Here is a 20,883-nt window from a genome sequence, read left to right as displayed (position 1 = left end):
AAAGTATGATTACATTGTGCAAATAAGCCAAACGTATCATTAAGCGTCTACACTTATGCAAATAGATTTTTTTCCTAATCTTAACGGTTTGCGCATGCGCTAAATCCGGGCTTGTTGAAACATCTGAATGTTGTTCAAAACTGGGAGCTTTCGTTCTATCGTCTTTAAAATGTCTATTTAATCATTCTTTAGCTTTCCAAGTGTTTGTTTGTATAGTATTTCGACTTTTCATGCAATCATTTCTTCATTTGATCTAGTCAAAGTAACTTGTGGCCAGCAGTAATCCCAAACATCAGTAGCAAGACTTGAGGTAGGAAACTCGGTCTAAAATATTTTTGTTTTTGTGCGGTTGATGTCATGAATTAACAAATGTAGCAGCGAGTTATCAAAATTTGCTGCCCCATTCATGTGTTTTGTGCCTGATAATTTCAAATTATGTATTATGGTAAGGATTTCATGGCATGTTACGGAATTTTAGTGTCTTAGTCTGAAATTAGACAGCGTTTTGATGGTGCTTGAGTCAGCAGCATAATTGGTCACTCTTGACATGTTGTTTCCGTCAATACAGCAGTAAGCTACACGCGAAGTTTCCCATAGTAGCGTTTTTTTTGCCAGCCTTGAATAATATTCTATCAAACAAGTAGCTCAAATATGTTAAATAATGTCGTGGAGTCTGTTTCACTTGGACTTGTTTTACATGTTTGCTCATTTGCTTCAAGGCCAGTGTATTGTGTGCATTTGTCACAAAGAAGGCTATGACAAAATCACATTAAAAGAAGACTATTTTGAAAGATTTTGATAAAATGATTTCTAATTTTAGCACTATTGTATTTCCGTTTTAAAAAACTCCAATGTACAACACAACTACATCATTACTGAGTTGGACTAAACATTTGAAGCTCCCAGGTTCACAATAATTGTTTTCTTTTCATCGTTTAGCTCTTCGTTAACCAGTAATATGCTCTGCAATATTTGTGGACTTGCTTAGTCTTGTTGACATTTGAATAATGGCATGTGTAGACAGACATTTATCTTATTTTGATGGTTGGCTCAGATATGAGGATTCATGAGTTTCATATTCAAATCCTTCCATCACAATGCAGAACATTAACTAAGAAGCATCAACTATGAACACTGTACCTTTAATTAGACATCTCAGTACTTTCCAAGTTGTCAGATTCCTCAATCCATGTGTTCATTACATTGCTATGGTTTGACCCACAGTGATGCATAGAATGTTTATGTAGCCAATATTTATGAATTTTATTGTGACCACATGGAAATGGCATGCTCTATTAGCCTGACTTTGTTCAAGTGACTGCTAGACATGTAGAATTTATTTATGTTCATTGTGACCACTGATCTGAAATTTTGAGGACATGGAAATATATTTACTGAATATCAGGTTGTTTTTGACTGAGTATATCAAATAACTTAGTCCCTGTCAATAAATTTTCTAACTACATGTGAATTTAGGCTGTCAACAGTTTAGTAAAAACAGGCTCTTGGCCATTTTTACTGCTGTTACATCGAACCCCAGTACATACATCTTGTGGTTAATAGGTTAATAATATTCAAATATGACAAATCAATAGTATGATAAAACAGTGTTTTAGTGTTTCAATTGTTTTTGCTTGTGGTGGAACAAAAGAATACAAAAATCACTGCTAATAATGTAGTCTACTGGTCTATGTTATTTTTATGCAGCAATTATCAAGTATTCCCTGCAGAGTGACAGGATGAAAGAAATGCTTCAGAATAAAAATGGAGGAAAACAATTTTAAAAAGGGAAAATTGTTTGAATTTCTATTATGTGATTACAAAAAAAGGTTTCTTTATAATACTGATTATGACATGTCATTAATTTGATCACTGTCATTCAAAAAAGGTGCATCTTGCTCTGGGTGGGGTTGCTGGGAGTTTCTATCGAGATTGGACAACTTTTCAGCTACATCTACAAAACCAGATATGTTTTTATTTGAAACTATGAGCGTGAATTTTTTAAAAAGAAAAGCATCTTCCAACAATGTAATGTTTGTGGCAGGCGGGTTCTTTTTTAACAGTCTGAAGCACAAATCTTTTTTTCAAGTAGTTTTGGGGACAATTTATTTTTTTCAATAAAATCACAGCCGACATACATGGAGACTGGTTGTTTGCCGTTGATGGTGTGACATTGCTTTGGAAAATAAGAGATTTGATACCATTCTGAGAGTGAACATAGTTTTACCTTGACTTAAAAATGTGGAGGTTCAGGAACCCCCATGATTAATTTTGAGGGTCCTTACATGGGTAATATGAGGGTCCTGTAAGGTAAAGTGTAGTGTATGTTTACATTATTACTTTAGAGCCTGAAATGAATAAATGATCATGTGGACAGGTGGATGAAACGACAAGCCCAAAACTGCTCTTGATGAAAGGATCACTCAGGGTACTTGGGGTTATGTTTCCCGCGTTAGTTTTTTTCCACAGGACGACATGTCTTGATCTTACCGACATGTAATAGTATGACATTGTAAAAGAATTAAAACAAATTCAAAATTGATTAAAAAACAGCAGTTTGATTTATTCTGCCTCTCAGAAATCCATGTGCAGCCTGTCTTGCACGTGACAGGATATACAGGATTTATTTTCCCACTGAGAAATTTATTTCCCTCCAAGGCGGGAAACAGTATTTTATCAAGATCACATGGACCAATCGTTCCAACACGGAGGTGTGATAAGGAATATTATAGTGCATCCCCTTGGAGGCAGTATATTTTTTCTGTGTCAAGTTCTCTTCATTTGTGCATACTGGACATATAATTTTTGCATAATGGAATACCCTGGAGTGGAACTGTTAAGTGTTTTACATTGGTATAGTCTCATGTTAATAGTTGAAGTCGGAAGGCTGTCAACATCAACACATCACCTTTTTGCTTCATCTGAGTTCATTTCCTTGCAAACCATTATCTTGACCAATCAAATCAATGACCAAATTAAATGCCCTTGTGTTACTTTGTAATCATTAATTAGACAGTCCACCTTGCAAGGTTTATTTGTACTGGTGCATATTAATCATTAGACCGTTTTGTTTGTTGTTTGTATGCTGAAATTTGAGTATCAATCACTTGATCTTGGTATTAATAATTCTAAGGTACATGACTTAGTACATACCACAATACAGGAACATACGTTTTTGTAAATAACTACTGATTCTGGCCATCTGCTAGCGATCGATTAACAGACAGCAAGCTTTGTCCAACACATTACCTTAGCTAATGCTTTTCATCCCTCTAAGTGGCGACCATTTTAGTCAAAAGTTTGCTGATTTTACGAGCATAGGGTTCAAGGTGTCGATGTAAAGATCGTGGGGTCACATGTGGGTTAGGGAGATGTCCTATTTATTCATATTATGTTGTTACTGCACAAGTTCAGAAGCACTTCATAGTCCATGTTTAGATATTTTCTAATAACTTTGTGTATGTGCATGAATAATGATCATGATAGTTCACATATCCACTTCAGAAAGCATTTGGTACTGGCTGTATATATATACAGAAATCAAAATCTGTTTCATTAATTTATGAATCTGTAAAATTGTAACATATTTGATTGCCTGATCAACTGAAAGTGTGTAGGGTCACTTGAAAAGTAAATGTAAGCATGAAACCGGTAAAATCAACAATTTTTATGATTTTAAAATAACTCTTTTATTTTATGAAAGCTTATGTAAATAGAGTGCAAAGCACACTCAACCTCATGAAAATGCATATGTAAAACATGATCATGAATTTCTGCAATCTCTTCAACTTTCACTATTACTAAAAAATATTATCACAAATTTAGAGGTTGATTGCCATAACTAGGGACAAATGTGCACCACTATTAGTACTGTGATGCCAATATTTGGGCAAGCATTTTAAAGACGTTTTCATATGCTGGAAGACTTCATTCTAATTCTGTTTGAAATTTAGTGATTTGGTGTTCAAGATTTAAGCCTTGAGAGAAAAGACCTCAAGTGTGACCTTAGCTTTGAAAGGTCTGGCATTGAAAAGCTGGAATTTGTCAAAATGGATTTTCTAAAAGCAGATGCAAAAACAATTCCTAGGTTTGCCAATGAATTGACATGGAATCACTTGCAATTTATCTATTTTAATATAAATGCAAGTGGTATTATCATGTTTCATTGTCATCTTATAGAGGCAAACTTCAAAACCTCAATACTATATTGTGAATCTGGTTTTTTGAACTCACAAACATTTCAATATCTTGATAATTAGGGATATCATGATACAGTTTCTATCGCGATACTTAACTGGTACAGTTTTTGTGTTAATTTCTGCAGGTTCAATGTGGCCTGGCTGACAAGAGTTGTGACTCACATGACTTTATATATTCTTGCTCTAATAGTATTATGGTCAGATTTATCATTTTGTTTCATGTAGTTATCAAGCAGATGTTTTTGCAAATTGATACTGAATTAAAATAAACATTATTTATCGTATCAGTAGAAATACATTTGTAATTCATCTATTTGACACATGTATTGATAATGTTTTAGTTAAGGATGTTTGAAATTGTTTGTATTTTTTCAGTATGGATAAAGGCAAGCCTCGGTCTGGCAGTGGTGATGAGGATGATGTAATTGAGCAGGCACCAGTCAGGGCTGATACCCCTGGACCCTTGCCTCAATTTCAGTATGCACGGGTAAGCAGAATTTACAATTTTTAACATTATTTCAGTGCAATAAAAATGGTGGAGATTTCTACTTCTAACTGCTTGTATTGCTTGAATAATATTATCTACCGTGCCCAAAATGTCAATAAATAATTAAACAATAGTTGATTCATTCGTCAAAAGCTGTCAATCAACACATCGAGTTGCATACTTGCAACATTGCATGCGATCTCTCACTTTGCATAACTGATGCCTACATTGCTGAATGGAGCTTTGCATCATTGCAGTGAGAAACATTCTTCATCCCCGATCGGCAGAACAAGCAAAACATAAACACTTTGGTAGCACGAAAATCTCATTTCCTTTAAAACAGTGACCTACAACATCAATGTTTTTAAAACATATTTTTTGTCACTTAAATCACTCTAATAATCAACTGGGAAAAAACAATCGCAGGTAAAGTTTCAAGATGCAGACGAATTAACATTTTCTGGCTGATGCACAAGGCAAACACACACCACCTTCTGCAGAAATAATGAAATGACTTAATTATGTTAATTGTTGCTAATTAAACAAAAGACTGATCCTCAAATAATATAATATTATGAAAATATGATGGACTGTCAATACTAATTAACTAGAAAGTCAACAATATTTCCTTTGATATGGTACACACTACAGATAGAAATAGACAGCGAAATTGATGAAAGGACACTGTTTCATAAAATATCAGCAAGCTGTTACACCATTCACAACAGTCACCATTTAATGTCTTATCGCAATGAACATATTCAAATACAATCTAAACACATATTGAGAAAGTCTGATAACAGCAGATTTGTGTCTTGCATGCCAATGAAATAAACAGCTGGTTGTGGTAAACACTTCTGCTCAACAATCTATAATTGTACACGTGAATAATTCTACTAAAGGCGACAATGAACAGAAATACATAAGTATTAATGTGTTAGTGTTTTGTTTCATTAGACAATGCTCATTATCCAATAATATACACATTTTTTAATATGTGCAATTGAATAATTAGGTGTTCGAAAATAGGATATGTGAGCATTAATCTGTATAATCTTGTAACATTAACTGCATCATAATTCAAGGCACAATATCGCATCGCACTCCCCAGAATCTCCTTGCTTTGGACCAGGGGGAGATTTTTATCTCAGAAGTAAAAATTTCCAGGATAATCCTTATGTCCATGCTTCTTGCCGAAGGGGTCGACACCTATGACCTGTTTCTTGTGGCTTTGCTGACACATTACACATGCTTTAGCTGACAATCCATACTAAATACTGTTCAAAAGGGGGTTTCAAACCATTCTAAGTGACAGAATGAAGGGACCACATCTTCGAATTCACTCATTCTCACTTATGCACAGATGCAAATTCAGATATACAGTCAAGTCCCGTTAATCCGACATGGTTGGTTGCATATGATAATGTTGGATCAACGAGTATGTTGGATCAACGAGTATGTCGGATCAACGAGTATGTCGGATCAACGAGTATGTCAATTTAGTAGTATCAACGTTTGTGATTGAAAATCTGACAACTACACGATAGATAACAATACAAACATGTAAAACAAAATGATGAAAAAAATATTCATATTGTTATGTTAGCGGAATATGTTTTCTAATCATGCAACCTCTAAAGCTTAACAGAAAACAACTGTATGACTTATTCAAAATACTTTAAAAAGCATAGTCTGTAATGGAAGTCGCTAGTTTGAAACTGGTACAGCAAAGCTCAAGAAAGCTGCTTTCTTAGTGGCTAACATTGACTTTGTGTTAGTCATTTACTTGGTCTGTCAAAGTTCGTGAAAGGTTGTTCTGACGTGACCTGTAAGGGGATGTCCTCGGCGATAGCAAGAAGAACTTGTATCTGATTTTAATGAGACTGAGGTAATCTAAGCATGTGATTAATCCTGTTTTCTATATATAAAGTATTAATTGTTTATTGTTAGGCAAGTTTATCTCTGCAGCCGTTGTAACATGCAGTTACCAGCCGACTCATCCTGCATAAAAACACGGGCTGTGTACTCGAGGCAGATGACCATGGAGTATGCTGATCACTCCGTCAGATTAACGAGACTGATAAATGAATGATTTCGGTAATTTGTTGCAAATTATGTGTGTTAGAGTCGGCGTGCGAGACTGCCGGATTAACGAGTCTAAATAGCACTGATTTAATTGGTTCCCATCATTAGTGTCGGATTAATAAGTGTTGGATTAATGTTAGTAGAAGTGAATGATGAATATATGTTGTTTTAAGCCCGACAAAGTTAGTGAGTGAATATGGTTTTATGCTGCATTTAGCAATATTCCGGCAATATCATGGTGGGGGACACTAGAGATGGGCTTCACACATTGTACCCATGTGGGAATCGAACCGGGCCTTTGGTGTGAAGAGTGAACGCTTGAACCACTAGACTACCATAGCGCACCTCTCAGGTTTAACACGAACATGATGAAATAACCATCTCTTCAGTTGCGATTGCAACCCAGGGTAGGAGCTTGTAGATGCATGTGCATAGCACAGTCGTATTGTGCAATACTTTGGTTGTCTGTGAATTCATATGTTTTTATTTCTGTTGACTCAAGTGGAGTCAAGTGGAGAGTTGATTGATGAAGGGAACTAGCAGTCGTTTCCTGTTGTCAAGTTGTCCAGTTTCATAATAGGACCTATTCATAATGTTATTATGCCCATGCTGCATGGCAGTTGGTGATTTGACCTGATGAAGACACTACTTACAGGTCAATTTTCTAGCTTGATAGGTCACAGTGAAATATGTTTTTGATGAATAAAAAAACTCAAAGCTATCATTTGATTTGTTGAACCCACATTGTTTAGTCATTGATAGCACTTATTGCACTTCCTGGTCACAGTCAGACTTCACTTATAAGGTAAACAGAAGTAGAAATTGGCGTTAGTCCTATGGTCCTTGCCAAATTGCCCAATAGTTAAAGTATCACTAGGACTAGTAGAAATTTGCTATTTTTAGGGTTTTGCTATGTTATTATAAGGTCTAGTGGACTAAAATGTTAGTTGCTATCGCTGTAAACAGGTTAACAATTAAACTGAAAATAGCAATGCATCTACTGATTAATGTTTAATAATGGGGCCTATGAAGGCAGCATGTTGATGCCACCACAACATATACAGGGGAAATTGGCGACTGAAAATATGTGAATGAAATCAGCTTTTTATATTGTGTATCAAAAGTCTAAAGTGGAAATTTTTTCTCAAAAGCTTTTCAAGTCAGAGAAAAGACATTTGACACACTGATGTTACTGGTCATCATCTCAAATTACTTATAAAATTGGTGTCGTAAAGTCATTCTTTTTAGTGTTGACAGAAACTACTGAAGTTGCGTGAAAGATTACATGATTTTTCTAACTGATACTTGTCAAGACTGAGTGAGAATTGGTCCTGGAAATTATTTCTTTACAGAGTTACAGCCCTTGATCCATGTTATGTTGTTACTTTGTGCATAGCATCTGCAATGGCGACAAGTTTTTTTTAGAAATTACTGAAGTTAGCTTATCTAAGAAATACTTAACAAGACTAAGTTATTTTTCCAGAGAAGAGGCCTTTTGTGTGTATAAATTTCACATTTAATCATTTTTTCTGATGACATTAAGTAAAAAAATATTCACTGTTAAATATTTTTTTAATGTAAAGTTTACACATTATACAGCTTTTTCATCAAGAGGTCATTCACATGACCCAAAACTTAAGTTCATAAGTATATGAACAACACATTTAATGTTGCGTACGCTTTTCACGAAACTATATTCTTGAAATGACGTAAACACTGACAGACTTCTTCAACATTCCCGGGGAAAACCCTGGGATGTCCCCAGCACGAATAAGTGCAGAAGCATGGTTTCTCATCATTTCAACCCATTAATCTTGGACTAGGCATTTCAGCATACACTGGGATAAGTCGGAGTTTGATTGCATGCCTGTTTAAGAATATCCTCGCTACAACCCATATCGTAGCATATGACAGTCTACAGCAAACTATGAATTTACCTTTGTATCTATTTGACGCATCTTTATAATCACTTTTCAGTGATTGGCCAATTGATCAGGAATGACTAACACTTGTAATGACCCCAGGTTCATTAACAACTTCAGAAATCTCTCCCGTCACGTTTATTGTGTTGGCCATTTTGACATCTTGTACTTGATGTAAATGTATTACGACGCGCTGTCGTTGTGACTGACTTACTAAGGTAGTTCTTAACAGACCTGTCTCATCAGGTTATTATTCAAATACATTTGTTGTAAAGAAATGACAAAAGTTGTTCCTTAGAGCATGTTGAGCATACATTCGCTCAAGTCGCCTCTTGTTTTGAGAAACTATTTTATTCCGCAATACAGCTGCTTCTTGTATGGCTGTCAGGGTAAACATGAAGTCTCACATATTAAATATAATTGTGTACAGATCTAGGCTTACATATTAAATATAATTGTGTACAGATCTAGGCTTACATCATTTGAGGAAAAAATAGTGATATATTAAATTTTAAGAATTGACTTTCACTTGTGAGTTCATGGGAGCATGAACCTTCATAGAGTGAGGGCCGAATATTGTATGAAAGTCGTCTCAAGCTCCGACGTACATGCAGTTTGGCGTATACTCTAAGAAGGTTCATACTCCAGTGAACTCACACAAAGTGAAAGTCAGTTTTTAAATGAACCAAAAAAATCTAATGTTCCCCATGGTAGAGGATAGTGATAAAGTTGTTTTCTTGTTCATGTTAAATCTGCAGCAGGGCATCTCAGCGAATGGTCAGTAGACCAGTACAATGTTATTGGCATTAGGTGACTAGTACGAAACAGCCACGCATGCACATTGCAATATGAGTGCAAAATCTTAAACCCCATTTCACCCTGCCTCCTAGACATACATCTCTCTCGTCATTGCTCGTAGTATCAAACACAGGATTGTCAGGGCCCAGACTCAGTTATTTACAGACTGGCCGTCATATGGCTGGAATATGCCCATGATCCATGTTATATTACTTGGTGCACAGTCTGTGCACTGGGGACACGGTTTCTCAGACTACTGAAGTAACTTGAGTAAAAGTTTGCCTGCTTATCTAAGAGTAAGAGATAACTGTCAAGACTAAGAAAAAATTGGTTTCTAAAATTATTTCTTTACAGAGTTATGGCCCTTGATCCATGTTATTTTACTTGGTGCATGTACTGATGTTAGCTTAAATAAGAGATTCTTATCAAGACAGTTATTTTTTCCAGAGGAGGGACTTTATGTGTCTTAATTTCACATTTATTCATTTTTCTGATGACATAAAGCGGACCATGTGATTTTTTCTTCTTAAGCCTGTACATGACACTTTTTTATAGTTTATATTCACTACTATGTAAACAAACAAAATTCTGATTTGTCCCACGGTGGAGGATAGTGACACTGCTGTTTTCTTGTATGTGAATAATTTGTGGATGACTTTTGTTACAGGAGAAGTTGATGGAATTGGCCGAAACTTTCGGAGCCAGACTGAGACCTAAGTGCTTATTGAAGACGTTTGACAAGTAAGTCTCATGAGTTTTCTAGGCCACTCCTTTCACACATAGTTTGTACTTAGCGAGGACTGTTACCCAGATTAATAGCCCTATTGCTACCCTATTGAATGAAGTTGTCAAATTAAGTGTCATATTTTCTAAGCATAAAATGTAAACCTATACATTTTGAAAACATTTAAAGTTATCAGCTTTCTCAAGAGAATACTGCTTTGGTATTTGCAAATATCTAAACATGTCACTCTTTGTTATGATCAGTGCTGATGGCTTGTGGGACCCTGAAAAGTGGTCTCGCTCCTTTGGTGGTTACTCCACGGGGTCGAGGGAGAACTCACCCCTGACTATAGACCCTAGGGACAGGAAGAAGCAAATTGATCTGGACAGGGAACAGCTTATGAGAAGGAGAACCTCAGGTCAGTCAGTCAGTCAATATTGCTTAAACATTGAACAGATTCAGGTTCATGGAATTACAACAATGTCAATCTGTGTGACCAATCTCAATTTATTTCAGTCAGACTTCTTACATTAAAACTTAGTTAGTCACCCCCATTGATGTATCTTCCAACAGGCTCCATGGAAAATAACTTGTGTGTTTTTTAAGTTGAACTGAGGGTGTACAGGATACTTGGTGATTTTGATTTATTGATTATATGCAACATATTGTGTACATAGCTTCCACTTCAATATAGTAACAAGCTCAATCTCTTGTAATACATGTATTATTTATTTGTGACCTAACATTCTGAAAGTACAACTTTCCAACGCGCAAGTTGAACAGACAAGACACATGTATATTGTAGCAGACATGCATATAGCTGCAAACAACCCATAGTTAAACCATTATAATGACCTCATGCTAATGTTGTTGCAGTTGATTCTTGACCCAAGAACTCACTGGCCATTCGTGATGCAATTATGGGTCATGCAATATTAATAAGAAATTATATAGGGACCATTACTTGTTCTATGTTGGAGAAATCACTCAAATCTGTTGATTCCAGATTTCTCTATTAAAGGATACATGTACATATTGTTGTCCTGGAATTGTGGAGGCATGGGAGATAACTCCAGGCAGCTTCAGATATTTAAATGTCCAGTTATGAGGATGTGCTATAAGAAACTGAGGTGTCAAGTTACAGTGTTAATACTGTTTTGTTTTATTGTTTGTTTGTTTAGATCCTCGAGAGAGGCTGAAGGAAGAACGAGATGGAATTGTGTTGAGTCCTCAGCGGAGGAGTTTTGGTACAGGATGTCATGTGACCCAGACATCCTCCCTAGGGAGACAAGTGAGCTGTCCTGCAGACTTCAAGGACGGAGCAGACCGAGACAGGTGTGTGGACTATGTGTTGTAACCTTTCACAGAAATTAGTCATTCAGGGAGTAACTTCCCCATGGGATTTCCGGATAGGAGTATGTTATAAGAGGGGACTGATTGGATTGGTGTTCAGGCGTGGGTCACTTGATTCATTGTATGCCATCATACCTAAAGAGTATGGTACATTGCACTTAATACCAGTCACTGGTTTGTATGGTCCTGACTGTTATTCACAAGCTGCATTTACATAGCTGGAATGTGGGCCGACACAAACAAAAACCAAAAAACCCCAAAACATTGTGTAACTTAAAACAGTGTTTTGTTTTGGTAAATTCACTCTTTTAATCATGATCCTGTGGGTTTATTCTGATATTTTCCATCTGGACATGCCCCTGTAATGGCTTCCTTCGAAAACTAGAATTGAATGTAAAGGCAATTACTGAATCATGTTGACCCATCTCTTCTTAACATTGACCCATTATTTGAGGTTTGCTGTTAGTTTTATAGTTCTTGGACTGTTGTGTTAATTGAATAGTCTAAATTGTGTTCAGAATATGAACAGTTTGTGTCTGTGTACTTAGGCTCCATTGAAAAGCTAAAGAGTTCAGTGCAGGTGTAGAATATAATTTTGTTCCAGGGACAGAAGAGAAAGAAGAATTGGGAGTGGGCGGATCACTATTGACCGCGACCAAGGACGCGAGAGGGAGTACCGTGGTGTCAGAGACCGTTATGACAGAGATGACCGACGAGGATCTGGCAATCCCACAGATAGAACCTTTGAGAGGAGTGACCGCTATCATAGCAGCTCCTATGACAATAACCGAGTAAATATTATGAATTGTCTTGAGTGAATTCTTGCCCTCTGTTGTAACACAATTTGTTTCATAACTGGCAACCAGCTCGTGATTTCTGTGTAAGGGAAATAACTGCTATGTTTTTTATGAATTATCCCTCCTGCTGGTAATTGTATCTATTTCAATGTAAATTAACTTAGATATTGAATTTGGCTTCATTCACTTGGCTTCTGAAACAGCTAGGTGTTATATGAGTTGAGATACCTCCTGTGTTGAGTTAACCTGTTTTTGAGAGAAGACACATTCATGCAACAGACACTGCTATTTTTTTCAGTCCAACTACAACAGATTTTCACGAGACAGTAAGTAGTTTATTTTCTTTGGAGTTGGTCTTCTTCAAATACTCATCTTGGTAATGGGGAATCTTAGGTTATGGCATTCACTCGTCATGTTCTATTCCCCACCTGGAAAGCCCCTAATACCACTATTTGTATTACATCATAGACGTTAATTCCTGTTTGGGCTGTCAATCACACTATGAAATGTTTAGATTTTTCAACAGACGTCCTCTTCACTGCCAACATATCTAGTAGTTGTAAGGAAAACCCTACGCTTCGCAGGAAATGCAATTGCTCATCCCAAACCAGAATTTATGGCTATGATGTAATTGAGGTTGTATTCTTAGCATGAGACACAGTGATAACTATTATTTGATTTCTAGTGTCCCCTAAAAAATACTGACTGACTGACTCATGTTCAGATCATGTTGATGCTGATCTGTTTCTCAGTTACCTGTTGGGCCGAGGGACAGATTAGACCCTCAGTATGCTATGCTTGTTGTTCAAGATTAGATTAAGGATTAAGTGGCCACTACTGAGATGGAGTAGAGTTTTAGGGTAGATCAATACAAGGTGAATATTTGTGTATATGGTTGTCTGACCTGACTGGAAATTGCAGACCTCAATAGTGCAGACTATCTGTAGAAACATCTTGGGATACTTGTTCAGAATATGTCCCGAGTACCCAATACATGTTGGAAGTACATGAGGATCAGTTGGTTACCATGTGATCTGGCTGAAATTTTGCTTACACGTTTTCTTGGTTAATCTATCTGTGCCCTTAAATAACTATGTAACTTTATTATAGACCCATTTTTTAGCAAAGACATTGATTGAAACTAATGCTAAGGACTAACCTTCTTATCAGACCGAGGAAATAGACGCGGGCGATATGTGGAGGAAGAGGAACCAGAATGGTTCTCAGCTGGCCCCACCAGTCAATCTGACACCATTGAACTGCGAGGTTTTGAGAAAGAACCCGAGGAAGACACAGGGCATGGAGAAGGATTAATCATTGAGGAGGAAGAGTGTGGAGATGAAGCACCTGCTGAATCTAATGACAAAACAGGTATACCTCGTTCTTACAGGAACAGGATATTTGCAAACCAACATTACTCCATGAATGATTGGTTAATCCAGAATGGTTTTAATCAGGACTAAATCACTAGTAATGTAACCTTTCCAATTAACGAGGTATCGCTGTATAGGCTGTAACAGTATGTGACCTATGTATTTGTATGTTTGTTGAAGTTTTGACAGAAGTCTTAAACGTTTGCTGCCAACACACCATACCATATGTACGCTTTACACATAATTCTTGTAATTCTTTCAGGTATCAGTGTGGGTGATCGTAATGGAAGCCTAGAAACAAATGAGTCTAGTTCACCTGAAGTGAACCATGAAACTCGGCCCTCGCCCTCAAACTCGGCACTCTTTGACTTCAATGACTTCTTTAAAGTTAACAGCAGTCTTCTCATGGTAAGTTTCTTAAACGTGTTTGGTTAATATTTTGTCATGATTTGTTATAATATATATGATCCATTCAAAATGGCCATTTGATTTCACAGCATATGAGGGGGCACGGGTAGTCCAGTGTTCTAAGGCGCTGCGATTCGCTGTGCAGAGTTGCATCCCTTGGGCACGCCAGAAACCTATGATTGTGGGTTCGAATCCCGGTTCGCCCCGATTATGTTTCTAGGTTTGTCAGCACCATACCCGTGCTCGTGGGTTTCACCGAAGTGGTAAACGTCTGAGACCTGCATCACTTGGGGCTTTCCTCCTACATTAAGCTGACACGCCGTGATATAACTGGAATACTGTTAAGAGGTGTTACAGCCAACTCACTTGATAACTCACAACATACAAAGATGAATGAGTGAAGATAAATGAAGGAATATGTAGCACACTCTAGTAGGTACTTGCAGATTTTTCGCAGGTTACTAGAAATATCTGTTAATCACATGCTTAATGTTGCCTTTTCTAGGATGAGCAGACTGTTGAGCCAGATGTAAATGTCCAAGGCAGTCGATTCCAACAGTGGTTCCAACAGCAACAGCAACAGCAACTTGTGCATGGCCACAGCAAGGACAATAGTCGCAGGTCGTCAATCAATGAGGAGTTCAATTATTTGAATGGTAAGACTGCATTATTGCTGTTGCCGAAATTCATATGCATGTGCTGATAAGACAAAGGTCAAGGTTTCATAAGGACTCTTGTTGCACAGGGTTGTGGGATAGCTTAGTGCTTAAAGAGTTCACTCCTCACGTCGATGACCTGGGCTCGATTCCCGACATGGGTACAATGTGTAAAGCCCATTTCCAGTGTCCCCCGCCTTGATATTGCTGAAATATTGCTAGAAGCTGCGTAAAACCGATACTCATTCACTTACTCTTTTTGCACAAGTCTGCATAACTTGAAAAGTTGGCAAATGTCTAAGAAATTGCATCGAAAATTATCAGATGTGTTCTGAGGAATTAGACTTTGTTTTCATTCGACACGTCCATTTTTCTAAATTAAGACAACACTATGTAGAGGTAAGACAAAATGTCAAAATTGATTTTGCTGATGTTAGTTAATACACTATAAATATGTGGTAAGAGTGTCATTGGTCACCGACATGCTGAGTAAGCTTTTTACTCATTAGTTCCTAATCTTTCAAGTGTAGGGATGATGAAAGGTTATGAACACACAATGCCATTTAGAAAGTGGTCAGCTGTAACAAATGTTATATTTGGCCGCAGTGTTTGAATGGGTTAGATCGCTGACTTTGTGTGCTGGCGATTAGGTTCCTCACTCTGGCAGTGTGGGTTCGAATCCCAGATGGGTCTCAACCCCGAAAAGTACTAGAGTCTGTACATGGCTAAAAATGTTAACATTTCTAACAAAAGGTTAGTTGTGAGTCATATGAACAATTCCAAGAATATTATGTAAATATTTGATATTTCCGGTAGGCCAAAAAGTGCTCAATTCACACTTTTTCCTTTCACAAAAACAAATGTTTCTTATTGATACATATTTATTAGGTCTTACTTTATTAATCATTACTCTTGTTTGACAAAAATGTACCCATTATTATTAGCATGACTATGCCATAAATTATCTATTTTTAGAAATATTCAAATATTCGAATTTCTACCTAATTACCTAATAAATGGTGATAAATCATTGCATGTGACGAGAGATCTAAGTTTGGAGAGTGAGACTGATGTGTGTGTATTTGTAGACATTATTGACGGATCGCGGAGCCCGGTGATCCCCTCGCCCCCACCAGCCCCGGCCCATATATACGACGGGAAGCCAGGCAACTTCTACCAGCAGTATGCCATGACCATGGAAGAGAAACAAGCACACTTGGAAGCAATGAATCAGAGGAAGAACAGTCCCAATAACCCTCTTCTCAATGCCCTCTTCATGAACAGTGGACACATGGACAAATCTAACACTCGTAAGTCCTGCATTGACTACCTTGTTGCTACAACGGACCTGGGGGTTCTGGGGAGGGTCACCAAAACAGTTGCTAGGGGAGGGTAGTAAAATGTAGTACACATATTTGGGAAGGGTCCTGAAAAACTGGACATGTTCTTATGGAATATAAAGTGCTTAACATTTCATCTTTTTAGGGTAGGTCATCCCAAAATATGACCGACATTAGGGGAGGGTCATTATTGTCCCCCGCCACGAAGTGGGGCAAGGGATATAGGAACGGAGTTTGTCCATCCTGCTATCCTTTTCTCAAAATATAATTTAAAAACTAAGTCAGAGCAATGAAATTTTACATACTGATGTTCATGATGTTACTGGTCATCATCTCTAATGAGTTCTAAAATTGGTGCCGTAAATTCATTTTTTAAAGAGTTATGGCCTTTGCTCAGTGGCTTTCAACTTCGTGCATACTGCGTGAAATGGGGCCCAGTTTTCTTAGAAAACTACGGAAATTACTTTGATGAAAGTTTTGCATGATTATGGATATTTAAGAGATGCTTGTCAAGACTGAGTGAAAAGTCAATTATTTTTATCTGCCTGGCATATATAGTCTACACATCTGTTTGTCCACCCTTCTCTTACGTACATAATCATTTTTATTTCCAGAGCATATCTCGAAAACTGTTCATTATTTTTCAACAAAACTTGGCAGATATATCAAACAGATCCTGAAGTGGTGCATTTTGTTGTTGGGTTGGGGGTAGGTGTGGTTTCTTGAGCACAACTTGTTGAAAACTGTGAAAAGACTTTTCATCCAAACCTGGAACATGTATTAACCAAGGGCTGAAGTGGTACCTTTTGCTGTTTCGGAATTTTTCGAAACTTAATTCTTCCCTATTTCCATGGAAGCAAGTTAAACTAAAAAAATGACCAGAAACCACTGAAGTTAGTTGAATGAAAGTTTGCATTCTTATCTAAGAGATACATGTGAAGACTCAATTCGAAAATTGGTGCCGTAAATTATTTCTTTACAGAGTTATGGCCCTTGATCCATGTTATTTTTACTTGGTACATGTGCTGAAGTTAGTTTATCTCAGTGGTACTTATTCATACTTTGTGTCTATTTATTTCCCATTTAATCTTTTTTACTGATGACATGAAGCAGCCAAAGTGCCTATCTCTCCTTAAAGGGGCACTGATCTAACGCCATTCCCCGGACTGGTTGTTGCCTTTGTTATTGTTTTTTCCCCCGTGAGTACCCGGATGATACACAACGCAACTGAGCGTGACCAGAGACTGGGCTACCGTCTGCAAGGACAGCTAAATAAACTTGGAGGCAATATTTGTTTTACGCATTTTTGCATAAACGCTGATTGGTTAACTGTGATCTATAAAGATTCGACAAAGGGCGCATGTTAAATAATTTCTTCAGTCTAAACAAACAGACAAAAAGAACGGCGGAGCTCATCGGAAGTCGTCATTTGGAAATACCCCAGATGGTTATAGTTTAATACTAAAAAAAGTATCCATGCAGTGAAAGCATTTTCGGATTTCGGATTGTGTAATACGATTACTACTCCCTTGTTGTCATACACGTTTTCTCGGATAACCCTACACTTGTGTATTTGTCGTCATTCACTTGATACTCAGTTAATGAATTTATTACGGGTACAATTAGTGGTAGCACCACTTAGATTACCTGACAAAGGTTCTCATTTGGCATTTATTGTGTCTGGGGTAATTATTCAATCTAAATCCAGGTTTGAAGTGAGGTTATGTAATATGCACGTGGCAGCCCAGCAAGAGATGAATGATCAGTTGATTTACATTTTTTTGTAAATCAACGGATCGTTCCTAGTCATCAAAGGATTAACAGAAAATGCGTTGATTGATTAATCACTGTTATCTTGCACAGTGGATATGTCAAAAGTGAGTGTTTACATGTCTAGGTTTACTAAAACAAAGGGAATACACTCATATCATGGCGTGAAGTGCCGATGTGAAAACAACATACAATTTGTTCAAAGGGTTAACTGATAATACGTTGATTGGTTGCTCATTGTTATCAAACTCAATGGTTTTTTTAGGAACCGTCGACGTAATGAAAATAGTTGTCACGTGGCCTTTCTCAGCCGACCCTTGAGACTTGACACCCGAAACGATATATATCTTTTAGAATATTTGATAGTTACAGAGACACGTGACATCGAATAAGTTATTTTGTATAGCTGCAGACGAGTGGGATATTATTCCTTTGTGTGGATATTCACGGATACATTCCTCGAATAAGGAAGCTGCCTATTTATACACATAAATTTGGTAAGTTGTAATTATGGTATTTGCATTTTGTTTTCCTTCATTTGAAAAAAATATACACACTATAAAAAAAGCAATGCTCAGGTGAAATATTTACTTTGTGTTGCAAGTCAAAATAGTGTAAACGAAAATCGCAAAATTAACAAGCAAGTGACTTATCAAAACTTCGTCACCATTACCGATGCTACCCACAAAGATGCCTACATTTCCTTATTATCTCGGAAACTGTATTTCATTTTGTTGATCAATGTGACCATACGCTCTTATTACTACCGGTATCCATAAAAGTGACTAATGCGCTTACGAATGGCGCAACAGAGGTCACGAGCTAGTCTAGATTTCTGCTCTACATCCGGGTACTCACTGGGAAAAAACAATAACAAAGGCAACAACCAGTCCCGGGGAATTGAGTTAGATCAGTGCCCCTTTATGGCCTATGAAGACTCTCTTATTTATAGTTTATATTCACTACTATATGAACAAACAAGTTTGTAATGTGCCCCATGGCGAGGGATAGTGATAACGCTGTTTTCAGCACATTAGTGACCATCCATCCCAAATGCTTTAACATTGTTTCAGTCTTGCTTAGATGCTCACTCTGCACTATGAAAGGATACTTTACTATTTATTTCAGCTGTGAACAGTGGTAACTTCAGCACCCAGGATGCTGAAGCTCAGCTGAAGGCTATGTTGTTCCGAGGCCGTGATTCCAACTCCTCCAGTGGAACTGCCAGTCCAGCTGTTATGGGTGGAGCTTCGCGGAAAGTGAAGACATTGGCAGAACTTGAGGCAGACTTCCATCAAGGCAGTCCCACACATCACATGAGCCCAATACAACATCAGAACCACCAACAGCATCAACATCAGCAGCAGCAGCAGCCGCCGCAACCCCACCAACATCAGCAACATCCACAGCAGCATCTACAGCAACATCACCCGCAACACCCTCAGCAGCACCCACAGCAGCACCCTCCGCAACATGTACAGCAACACCCACAGCAACATCCACAACAGGTACAGCAACACCCACAGCATCATCCACAACAGGTACAGCAACACCCACAACATGTACAGCAACACCCACAACACATACAACAACACCCACAACACGTACAGCAACATCACCCTCAACACACCTCTCAGCATACCCCTCAACAGCACCCTCAGCATGACCATCACCATCACCAGCATCAACACCAGCATCAGTCACCACAGGAGACAAAGACTGGTGATGACGGGGATTTGACAGCTTTCAACAAACTCCTGAGTATGATGCAGGCAGGAGCTGCAGCCGCAGTTGGACAGCATCTACTGCAGCAGCAACAGCAGCAGCAACAGGCGCCACCACCACCGCCACAGGAACCACCCAAACATGTTCAGGTCTGTCTGAGTTAGCCTCTGTGGGAACTACAGAGCAGTATGGGTTCACAGTGTCTTGTGCCTGTCAAAGAAAGGCATTTAGAATGAGAACTAGACAGTCAAAATGACCAAGTCTTGAGAGTAGACCTGTTTGACGTAATGAGTTCACATGGTTTTCTTCTGGGAACTGTTTTTATGCTCCAGGCTCAGTGTGCAGTGATGTGACTGAGATGCTGCTGACTGAAGCCTCGATCTCATTTAGTCTGTGACTTTAACCATGTCAGCAGTCCATAATGTTCCCATATGATGAAAATCTACTGAAAATAATACTGAAGTTTTGGTACAGATTTCATAGAGCAGTTCTGTATTTTGCTGGTTTCTCATTAAAGAAAAGTGCAGTTTGTTTAAGAGTTTAAAAGTGCATTCCTTTGTTTAAACATCTTTCATTAAATGAAGTGCAAGTAGATATCCTTTTCATGATCATGTTCTTGTGTGAGCAGCACTCATGCTAGGTTGATAATGGCTACCATTGTTCACTGTTATCATGTGGCTATGTATGACAGATGGGTGGTCAAATGATGATGACCCCTGACGGACGTTCAATGTCCCCACTTCAACAACAGCTTCACAATCTCCAGCTGCATAATAACAATAATGACTTCCTGCAGGTGAGGAGAGCAGCGGTTAGTAATGGTTTATTCAGTTTTCTTCCAGCCCACACTTTGGTTCTTCCTTTGTTTTACAGACAGGCTCAAAGATGATAGGACAAATTGAAAAAATATGTTAATAAACTTCATTTTACTGGTTAAGTCAAGTGAAAATAAAATATGATTTAGAAAAATGTTTGGAGAGTACTTACTAATTCCAAATAAATGTCTATGTATAATTTGCAAATGTAATTGTGTGAGTTGCTTGCATTAACTGTTGACATTTAAAATGTTGGTTAACATGAATGTGATCTGTCTTTTGTTCATGTTAACAGTGGTTAATAAAATCTGTAAAACTTAGGAAAAACAAAAGTGTGGCCTTTAGTTGATACAGTGTATCCCCATTACCCCGAGTCGAAGCTGAGTTGAAACTCCAGCCAGTGATGTTTCCAGTGAACATAGATCCAGTTA

At 37.8% G+C, this 20,883-nt stretch overlaps 1 protein-coding gene across 2 annotated transcripts in view; it reads left to right on the top strand.

The window, feature by feature from the left end:
* Positions 1-119: 119 nt before the first annotated feature.
* The window catches only part of LOC139456109 (eukaryotic translation initiation factor 4E transporter-like), a 33,386-nt gene continuing 12,622 nt past the window's right edge, over positions 120-20,883 (top strand). For both annotated transcript variants that reach the window (XM_071237642.1, XM_071237641.1), the window contains exons 1-13: positions 120-310; positions 4,575-4,686; positions 10,159-10,232; positions 10,479-10,633; positions 11,397-11,550; positions 12,173-12,359; positions 12,664-12,691; positions 13,536-13,736; positions 14,001-14,146; positions 14,652-14,802; positions 15,891-16,112; positions 19,041-19,786; positions 20,329-20,448. In XM_071237642.1, coding sequence (XP_071093743.1) covers positions 4,576-4,686; positions 10,159-10,232; positions 10,479-10,633; positions 11,397-11,550; positions 12,173-12,359; positions 12,664-12,691; positions 13,536-13,736; positions 14,001-14,146; positions 14,652-14,802; positions 15,891-16,112; positions 19,041-19,786; positions 20,329-20,448 — 2,295 coding nt within the window. In that variant the 5' untranslated portion in view covers positions 120-310; position 4,575. The remainder of the gene's footprint in view (positions 311-4,574; positions 4,687-10,158; positions 10,233-10,478; positions 10,634-11,396; positions 11,551-12,172; positions 12,360-12,663; positions 12,692-13,535; positions 13,737-14,000; positions 14,147-14,651; positions 14,803-15,890; positions 16,113-19,040; positions 19,787-20,328; positions 20,449-20,883) is intronic.

This window comes from Haliotis cracherodii, unplaced genomic scaffold, assembly GCF_022045235.1.
Source record: "Haliotis cracherodii isolate W230 unplaced genomic scaffold, xgHalCrac1.p SCAF_11, whole genome shotgun sequence".
Classification (NCBI taxonomy): Eukaryota; Metazoa; Mollusca; class Gastropoda; order Lepetellida; family Haliotidae; genus Haliotis; species Haliotis cracherodii.
The sequence above is the reverse complement of the archived record's forward strand: the minus strand, read 5'-3'. Positions and strand labels throughout refer to the sequence as shown.